Raw genomic sequence first — 9,978 nt, forward strand, 5'->3', positions numbered from 1 at the left:
AAAAAAAAAAAAAGGAGGCTTTGGATGAGGCCTGCCAGGTGTCAGAGCCTGGCTCTTGCCCTGTGTTACCGGGCTTTTCACAATAGGGTGAGCGGGTCTTAGGCCTGAGAGAATATCACATCGGCCTCAAAACCGGACCTAATCTAGAAGCAGCTATGGGCAATTTGCCATTCGCTGCTCTATGCCAGGAGAATCCCCACTTTGCTGCTCCTCTGCTGCCCCGCTGCTGACTGTGTGCCTGCAGCTTCGTCTTGCTGGCCATGTGTCATCTCTGTCCTGAGGTGAACCCCTTGGGCCCCTGCCCTCTGCCCTGTCACTGGGTGTGTAGTGTGCCTGCCACTTGTTGGCCTAAACTGAGCAGGGCTTCTGGGAATGGCTCTGATGTCCTTGAGTCAGAACACGGTGGCCCCCACTTGAAATGAGACCCAGCTCCCACAGGAGCTGTGGCCTACCAGATCTTTGTCACCCAACGCTGGAAGACACTGAAAAGGCTTTGAATAAACATACTTAGGAACAGCCGTCAGTGGCTACCTCAGATGCCGTCTCCTCCCTGAAGCGGTCTTCAGTGTGCCTAAAGTTGGGTGTTCCCTCCTTAGGAGGGAGCGGGTGAGTGCATATTTACTAAGTGCCTGCTGCAGGCATTGTCAGCTGTTCCGCAGCATCCCCACAGTGTCTGTGTCTGGAAGGCCACTGCTCTTCCTGAAGGGAAGCTGAGAAGTCTGGTGACTTCTGAGGACTCCCCACTACAAAATGACCTGCTTGGGTCTTTCCCGCCCCTCCAAACGTGTGGCAGATGAGGCGGGAAATTGCTCACCACTGGGCCAGGCCTGTGGATGCAGGGCACTTCGGTTCCTTAAAGGGAAAGTCAGTGTTTTATTGGCCACAGCCCTTCCAGCTAATGTTGCTTTCCTCTGTTGCAGAGGAAGTCAAGCAAAGCCAAGGAGAAGAAGCAGAAGCGGTTGGAGGAGCGAGCAGCCATGGATGCCGTTTGTGCCAAAGTGGACGCTGCCAACAGGGTGATTCTCCCTTTCTTCCCAGTCCCTGCCTCCTGGGACTTTAACTTGGTTTATAATTTGACTTGTTTTGTCGCCACCCTGTGGCAGAATTGTGACACTACCCACCCACACCGCCTCTGCCTCCTGGCTGTGCAGGGAACTGAGCTCATACCTGTGTGTTGGGAGTTGGCGCTGGCAGTTGGCCCAGGTGTTTGGGAAAATGTGGATTCCAGTGAAGCGGCTGCCTCCCTGTGGAACTTCTTCCTTATGGATAGAGGAGGATCTAGATAATTTTGTTTTCTTTTTTGTGAGACAGGGTCTCACTCTGTCATCCAGGCTGGAATACAGTGGTGCGATCTTGGCTCACTTCAACCTTGCAGCCTCTGCCGCCTGGGCCCAAGCGATCCTCCCACCTCAGCCTCTCAATTAGCTGGGATTATAGGTGCTTGCCACCACACCTGGGTAATTTTTATAGAGATGGGGTTTGACCTTGTTGCCCAGGATGGTCTTGAACTCCTGAGCTCAAGCGTTTCACCCACCTTGGCCTCCCAAAGTGCTGGGATTACAGGCGTGAGCCACAGCGCTCAGCCTCTGCCTCCATTTAGTATCCCATTTTTTGGTCATTCTTTTAACCCACTCATGGTAAACACTCATTTTAAGGATGTGGCTCAGGGACTTGATTTTCCATCTGGAGTTGTAACCAGGTGAAGTCAGTGGAGGCTTCTTTTAAGACATGTGTGGCAGATCAGGTAGCCTCTCTTCTTTGGGTTAGCTGTGCTGTGAGCAGGTAGTATGCCCACAGACCAGCGAGGTCTCCTCTTGCCCTGTCAGGTGATGCCAAACTTAACTCTCGTGGGCCTCCCCACCAAAGCCTTCCTCGCACATGTGACTTCAGAGCTAGGCAAATGGAGGGTTCTGGGAGACTGCTCCTGGGGCTGAAGCTAGTCTCCCATTGTGGATCCCCACAGCATCCCACTCCAAGACAACAGCTCTTGGGACAGGGCCTGTACCTCCGCCACACTTGTCTGTGCTATTCCTCTTTTCTTTCCCTCCACAGCTCGGAGACCCTCTGGAGGCTTTCCCAGTGTTCAAGAAATATGATAGAAACGGGTGAGTTACATTGAGCATTACCAGCTGCTGTCTCCTTGAGCGTCTTCAGGAATTCCCTTTCCAGAGTAGGCTTCCTCAGACACAAATTTTCTCATTCTTCTTCATATCTATGAAAAAACAGGGCTGGGCGTGGTGGCTCATGCCTGTAATCCCAGCACTTTGGGAGGCCAAGACAGCTGGATCACCTGAGGTCAGGAGTTCGAGACCAGCCTGGCTAACATAGTGAATCCCCATTTCTACTAAAAATTTAAAAAAAAATTAGCCAGGCATGGTGACGGGCACCTGTAATCCCAGCTACTTGGGAGGCTGAGGCAGGAGAATTGCTTGAACCCGGGAGGCTGAGGTTGCAGTGAGCCGAGGTAGCGCCATTGCACTCCAACTTGGACAAAAAGCGCAAAACTCCATCTCAAAACAAAACAAAAAGAAAAAGCAGAAACTGTGGCTCGTGTCCTCTGTTGATATAAAATCCCCCAGGTAGGGTGGCAGAAGAATCCATAAATGAGCAAAGATTGCACTTAATCTCAGACCAATGTCTCTTTAGTTAAAGTTTTCTTTTTTGAGATGGAGTCTTGCTCAGTCACCCAGGCTGGAGTACAGTGGCGCAATCTTGGCTCACTGCAACCTCCGCCTTCTGCGTTCAGCCGATTCTCCTGCCTTAGCCTCCTGAGTACGTGGGATTATAGGTGTGCGCCACCACACCTCGCTAATTTTTGTGGGGGTTTTTTTTGTTGTTTTTTTGAGATAGAATCTTGCTCTGTCACTCAGACTGGAGTGCAGTAGTGCGATCTCGGCTTACTGCAACCTCTGCCTCCCGAATTCAAGCAATTCTCTGTCTCAGCCTCCCAAATAGCTGGTATTACAGGTGCCTGCCACCATGTCCAGCTAATTTTTGTGTTTTTAGTAAGAGTCAAGGTTTCACCATCTTGGCCCGGCTGGTCTTGAACTCCTAACCTCGTGATCCACCTGTCTCAGCGTCTCAGTGTTGGGATTGTAGGCGTGAGCCACTGCGCCCAGCTAACTTTTGTATTTTTAGTAGAGACAGGGTTTCACCATGTTGGCCAGGCTGGTCTTGAACTCCTGACCTCAACTGATCCGCCTGCCTCAGCCTCCCAAAGTGCTGGGATTACAGGTGTGAGCCACCGCACCCGGCCTGATGTCTCTTCCGGACTGATTATTCTCTCTATGCAAAGAATCATTGAGCTGAAACAAATTTGGAAAATTATCTAGGCTGACACTCACATTTAATGCATGGGAAACTGAGGTCCAGAGAGTCAAACGAGCTTTCTGAGTTTATGGAGTTTTCACCTGACAGCTGAGGGGGCTTTTAATTTCCAATCTAGTGCTCTTTCCCTGAGTATATAGTATAATTACTAAAAGCCACTTACTGGCTAATTGGCCCTGAACAAATTACTTTTCTTTTTCTTTAAAAAGAAAAATATTTTTTGGTAGAGAAGGGGTCTCGCCTACGTTGTCCACGCTGGTCTCAAACTGCTGTCCTCAAGTGATCCTCCCACCTCGGCCTCCTAAAATGCTGTGCCCAACTGACTCTGAACAAATTACCTAATCTCTCTGTTCCTCAATTTTCTAGTTAAAAATGGGCCTGGGGCAGGTGTGGTGGCTCATACCTGTAATCCCAGCACTTTGGGAGGCTGAGGTTGGGAGGATTGTTTGTGCCCAAGAGTCCAAGACCAGTTCTGGTGACATAGGAAGACCCTGTCTCTACAAAACAAAATTTTTTTTTTAATTAGCTGGGCATGGTGGCACATGCCTGTAGTCCCAGCTACTGAGAAGGCTGATGTGGGAGAATTGCTTGAGCCTGGGATATGGAGGCTGCAGTGAGCCATGGTAGCACCATCGCACTCTAGCCTGGGTGACAGCAAGACCCTGTCTCAATACAAAACAAAAACCCAAAAACCCAAAATGGTTCTAATAATAGTACCTTTCTCATGGAGTTGTCAGGAGGATAAGATGTAAAGTGTTAGTTCCTGGAGCGTAATAAAAGCTAGATAAGTGTTTGCTGTTATTTTATTTTATTTTATTCTACAATTTCATTTTAGATTCACGAGGTACATGTGCAGATATTTTGTGTAATGGTGGGGTCGGGCAGCTAGTGTACCCATCACCCAAATAGTGATCGTGTACCCAGTAGGTAAATTTTCAACCCTCACCCTGTTTGCTGTTATTATTACTGATCCAGTTAACTATAGGCTCTGGACTGAAGGCTCCCTCACCATTTTTTGTCCTTTTGGTTTCTAAATAGGAAGCATAATCTGCCTTACCTGAGATGCTGTTGATGAGTTGTGCTTCCAGAATGTAACATCTTGGCTTGGGGATAAACAGGGGCTCTGGTTTCTCTGTGTTGGGGGGTTGAATTGTAGCTGGACGTCTTAGTAGCTCTACTTGGAGAAGTCACTCATATTCCTCAAGCCTCATTTTCTTACCTAATAGGATGATGATGCCAAATTTGCAAGATTTTTTTTTTTTTTTCCCTTTTGTGGAGAACGGGGTCTTGCTGTATTATCTAGGCAGGTCTCGAACTCCTGGGCTCAAGCTATCCTCCTGCCTCTGCTTCCCTGAGAGCTGGGATTACAGGTGTGAGCCACTGCGCCTGGCGCAAGGTTTTTTTTTTAAGGAAGAAAAAGAATATATGCAGCTCAGTAAGTAGCAGCTGGTATTAGTTTTTTTTTTTTTTTTTTTAAACAGAGTCTTGCTCTATGCCTAGGCTGGAGTGCAGTGGCGTAATCTCGGCTCACTGCAGCCTCCACCTCCTGGGTTCAAGCGATTCTCCTCCCTCAGCCTCCCTAGTAGCTGGGACTACACGCACATGCCCTCATGCCCTGCTAATTTTTGTATTTTTAGTAAAGATGGGGTTTCACCATGTTGACCAGGCTGGTCTCAAACTCCTGACCTCAGGTGATCCACCAACCTCGGGTGATCCACCCACCTCAGCCTCCCGAAGTGCTGGGATAATAGGCGTGAGCCACTGCGCCCAGCCTGGAAAGGCTTTTGACATACTTTAGAGATCCCATATTGTGATATCTCATCGTGTTTTTGTTTTTGTTTTTGAGACAGAGTGTTGCACTGTCACCCAGGCTGGAGTGCAATGGCGTGATCTCAGCTCACTGCAACCTCTGCCTCCCGGGTACAAGCAATTCTCCTGCCTCAGCCTCCAGAGTAGCTGGGATTACAGGTGCCTGCCACCACGCCGGCTAATTTTTTGTATTTTTATTAGAGATGGGGTTTCACCATGTTGGCCAAGCTGGTCTCTAACTCCTGACCTCAGGTGATCCGCCCGCCTCGGCCTCCCAAAGTGCTGGGATTACAGGCGTGAGTCACTGCACCCGGCTTCATAGTGTTTTCATATTCCATATTTCCATTGGCTTCCAGAAATGTGGAATAGCTCCAAAACAGGCATTGCCAGCCAACTCTGGGCATTTTATAGTTAAGACAGATGCAGTGCTATGTTTGGGCAGCTGTGATGGCTAAGTGATTGATAAAGAAAGGAAGATGCTTTAGGGGCAGGAAGTTCTGAATTTATAAGGCTGAGCAAATGTGGCGTGCCAGTCAGTAGAAGTGATGGGATTCCAGTGAGCATATCCTCTGGGGATTGTATCAGAGGTCACTGAGAGATTGATACGGGAGCTCTTTAAAGGCTTAGGGTTTGCTGCCTCTAGTCCTTTCAGAATGTAGTGACCCTAAAGAATGTGATTTCACAGATTGGTCAAGGAGTTTAACTGTTACTTAAATTTCATTTAGAAACAGATATCTTAACACCTACAGCATTTGCGGGTTTAGAAAAACAGTGTTGGGCTGGAGCCTGCTTCACCCGTTTTTGTTTGTTTGTTTGTTTGTTTGTTTGTTTTGAGACAGAGTTTCGCTCTCATTGCCCAGGCTGGAGTGAAATGGCATGATTTTGGCTCATTGCAACCTCCACCTCCCAGGTTCAAGCGATTCTCCTGCCTCAGCCTCTCGAGTGGCTGGGATTACAGGCACCCACCACCATGCCCAGCTAATTTTTTTGTAGTTTTAGTTGAGACGGGATTTCACTGTGTTGGTCAGGCTCATCTTGAACTCCTGACCTCAGGTGATCCATATGCCTTGGCCTCCCTGAATTGCTGGGATTACAGGTGTGAGCCACTGTGCCGGCCTTAACCTGTTGATCAGCTGAGAGTATCCCTATTCCTCAGATGAGGCAGGCAGGACTCCTGGGGCGGGGTGGGGCGTGTTGAGCCATAGTCTTCTTGAAGGACCTAGGGTCACCCAGTGGTTTTGAAGGCGCAATTGGTAGATAAAAGGAATGGGGTCCCGTGGGAGCCCGGTGAGGAGTCAGTTCAGAAATTACAGCAACAGGAAAAATGTCTAAGGGCAGGAACTAAATAACAGAAGACATGAGTGTTTATAACAAAGTACAGAAGAGACAGAAAAGGTAGGAAAAGAATAAAGAAGGAGCAGAGAGGGACAAGAAGTTTACAAATTGCTGAGGCGGATTAGGACAACTTGGGGAGGCAGGAAATGGGCCTTGTGGTTGGGGGGTGGGCGGTGTGGCCACAGTTGTTAATCTCAGCCTGAAAGACTTTGTTCCTGCGCCTTCTCTAGTCATGCTGGGGAAGATACAGGGTAGGCTTTTCTCTGTAGAGTAACTGCGACTGGGCCTTCCTCCCTGTAGACTTTAAGGGAGGAACAGCAGTGCCCTGGCAGGAGAGCTGTAACCAATTCCGTACACCTCCTGTCTTCTTCACAGGTTGAATGTCTCCATTGAATGTAAGCGAGTGTCTGGACTGGAGCCAGCCACCGTGGATTGGGCCTTCGACCTGACCAAAACGAATATGCAAACCATGTAAGCGTGTCCCGACCAGGGGAGCCTAGTTCCTCTCCCAGCTTTCCCTTCTGACTGCTCCCAAATTCCCCAGGTATGAGCAGAGTGAGTGGGGCTGGAAGGACCGAGAGAAACGGGAGGAAATGACAGATGACCGAGCCTGGTACCTCATCGCGTGGGAAAACAGCTCCGTCCCTGTTGCCTTTTCTCACTTCCGGTTTGACGTGGAGTGTGGGGATGAAGTCCTGTACTGGTAGGAGCCATGGCTTGGGGGAGGTAGGGGAGAGAGACCCTGGTGATGGTACAGGCACTCCAGCCAGGTGACAAAGGCCCTGGACCTTCCTAGGTCTATGGGCTGCCAAGGACTGCAAGCTCCTCTGCCAGACCTTACAGCCTCTTCATGCCCCATCCTGCACGCTCACCTCTCCTTTCTTCACCTAGCTATGAAGTGCAGTTGGAAAGCAAGGTGCGGCGGAAAGGCCTGGGGAAGTTCCTTATACAGATTCTACAGCTCATGGCCAACAGGTAAGGCCTCCCTTCTTAGGAGATCCATATAGCATTCAACTGGAAGGAGCTGCCGCTGAGGCACTTGCTATTCTTTGAGTCTCATTGAAGGGGGAGGCTCATAGGTGTGTTTTGGGAGAAAGGTGTTTTAGAACCCTGTCAATAAGATGCTCCCTGCCTTGTTATGACTCCAGATTTTGCATGTTTAGCTCAGCACAGCAAACATCTTTTTTTTTTTCGAGACAGAGTTTCACTCTTGTTGCAGGCTGGAGTGCAATGACGCGATCTTGGCTCACTGCAACCTTCACCTCCCGGGCTCAACCTTCACCTCCCGGGTTCAATTCTCCTGCCTCAGCCTCCCGAGTGGCTGGGATTACAGGCATGCACCACCATGCCCAGCTAATTTTTGTATTTTTGGTAGAAATGGGGTTTCACCATGTTAGCCAGGATGGTCTTGAACTCCTGACCTCAGGTGATCTGCCCACCTCAGCCTCCCAAAGTGCTGGGATTACAGGTGTGAGCCACCACACCTGGCCAGCGAGCATCTTTTGAGTTCCTAATCTGTGCCACGTTCTGTACCTAAGTAACGGTGCTACAGAGAGGAAGTGGGAAAGATCCCTGCTCTGGAAGAAGCCCATCTGGTCAGGGCTGATGCCTATGCAGTCTCATCAGCCTGCGATTGGGGGAAGCAGTGAGTGCCGAGGGAGTCCAAGACCTCTAGAGGCTAGAGGCCAAATTCAGGAGCACTTGTGCGGGTGAAAGAGGGTAACAGACAAAGACAGAAAGGAAAGGAAGCACGACCGTAGTCTCTGTTTTCTTTTGTTTTTCTTTCTTTTTCTTTTCTTCTTGAGACAGGGTCTCACTCTGGCACCCAGGTTGGAGTGCCATGGTATGATCATATCTCACTGCGGCCTCTACCATCCAGGCTCAAGTGATCCTCCCGCCTTGGCCCCCCAAAGTGCTGGGATTACAGGTGCATACCACCTCGCCCGGCCATGTTTCTCTTTCTAAAAGGTGTTTGCTCTGCTTTCTTCTAGCACACAGATGAAGAAGGTTATGTTAACAGTATTTAAACACAATCATGGCGCCTACCAGTTCTTCAGAGAAGCGTTGCAGTAAGGAGCTGGGTGTGGGCCCTTCTGGGTGGTAGGTGGGCCTTCCCAGGGCCATTTTTCTGGTCCTGGCCCCTACTCATCCTGATGCCTGAGCTCATGGTCCAGTGGTCATGGGGGTTCAGGTTTGGGGAGATGGTATGGCAGTGCTCTCTGACTTGAGTTCATGGTCCAGTGGTCATGGGGGTTCAGGTCTGGGGAGCCGGTATGGCAGTGCTCTCTGACTTGGTCAGCTGTCCACCTCCTGCACCCTTGTCCTAAGGGTCTCATCACTGTGGCTGGTGGAAGAGTTCTCAGGCCAGGGAGGAAGGCACTCAGCTGCCTGCCACCAACCCTTTTCTCCTGCCTGCCTTGCAGATTTGAAATTGATGACTCTTCCCCCAGCATGTCCGGTTGCTGTGGGGAGGATTGCTCCTATGAGATCCTGAGCCGGAGGACCAAGTTTGGGGACAGCCAGCACTCCCACGCGGGTGGGCACTGTGGTGGCTGCTGCCACTGAACTCTCAGAGCCACTTTCAAGTCACAATGCTCTCTCCTAAGGCCTTTCCTCTTTCCTGGTCTCACCATTTGCCAGGTGTCCTCAGAGCTGTGGCCTCCCCAGCCCTGCACGTACCAGGCTGCACCCTGAGAGCACAGAACCCTGGGGAGAAGTGGTATGAGCTGCTCCTCCTCTCCTAGGAGACCAGAGTGCTAGGAGGGAATGAAAGAGAGAGGGAAGAGTGGGTGGGGCCTGGCAGTGAAGCTCATCCTCCACAGTGGCTGCCTCCTCACTTGGCTCCTGGGGCCTGCAGTGGAGGTTCTCCCACCTCTGCAGCTCCTAGAGTCCTGGCAACCTCCCCTCCCCTGACACATACACTTGGACAAATGGAATGTTTATGCCCACCTTTATGAAAGTTCTGGAGTCCTGGGTCTGGGGTTTGCTGATCCCCAAAGAGGAGCACACAGGGTGTAAGATCTGGGCATAGAGGGAGGCTTCAGAGAGACTCACACTTTCGCAGATGGAATGCTCTTATGGAGACTGTGGGAAGATCTTTTGTGCCAAGATGCAGGGAAGTGAAGAAAGCTCTTTCCAGCTGTTTTTATGGATTCATGGAGTGGGCTCATGTTGAGACCAGCTGACTCTGGGAGGAAGACTGCCTCTCTGTCAGTGAGAGAGGCTGAAAGGACCAGGAATGAGGTGTTCTGTGGGACCGCCATGGGGATGATTGCTTCTCTAGGCTCCTGGACATTGCTGCGTTCTAAGCTTAACCTCCTGGTCTCATGGCAGTGACCTGAGCTTTTGATTCATAGAAGAAAGCCAGAGGTTTTGCTTGTTCTCGTCTGCCAGCCCTCACTATTCTTTCTCCTCTGCCTCTCACGTCTACCCCCAAATACCTCTGTTCTTAGTCTCAAGGGGAGAATAACATCAGGGAGTCCCTCGTCTTCCCCAGAAGGACTTCTC

The 9,978-nt window shown here is 50.2% G+C and overlaps 1 protein-coding gene across 3 annotated transcripts in view; it reads left to right on the forward strand.

The window, feature by feature from the left end:
* NAA40 (N(alpha)-acetyltransferase 40, NatD catalytic subunit) overlaps positions 1-9,833 on the forward strand; it is a 22,462-nt gene extending 12,629 nt beyond the window's left edge. Inside the window, exons 2-8 of one of the 3 annotated variants that reach the window (XM_011993450.1) lie at positions 921-1,016; positions 2,053-2,105; positions 6,847-6,942; positions 7,016-7,174; positions 7,363-7,446; positions 8,463-8,540; positions 8,895-9,833. In XM_011993450.1, coding sequence (XP_011848840.1) covers positions 978-1,016; positions 2,053-2,105; positions 6,847-6,942; positions 7,016-7,174; positions 7,363-7,446; positions 8,463-8,540; positions 8,895-9,036 — 651 coding nt within the window. In that variant the 5' untranslated portion in view covers positions 921-977 and the 3' untranslated portion in view covers positions 9,037-9,833. Of the gene's footprint in view, positions 1-919; positions 1,017-2,052; positions 2,106-6,846; positions 6,943-7,015; positions 7,175-7,362; positions 7,447-8,462; positions 8,541-8,894 lie in introns of those variants that run through there. The other 2 variants (XM_011993451.1, XM_011993452.1) reach the window with 2 other exon arrangements.
* Positions 9,834-9,978: the final 145 nt, after the last annotated feature.

This window comes from Mandrillus leucophaeus, unplaced genomic scaffold (genome assembly GCF_000951045.1).
Source record: "Mandrillus leucophaeus isolate KB7577 unplaced genomic scaffold, Mleu.le_1.0 Scaffold43, whole genome shotgun sequence".
In the NCBI taxonomy this organism is placed as follows: domain Eukaryota; kingdom Metazoa; phylum Chordata; class Mammalia; order Primates; family Cercopithecidae; genus Mandrillus; species Mandrillus leucophaeus.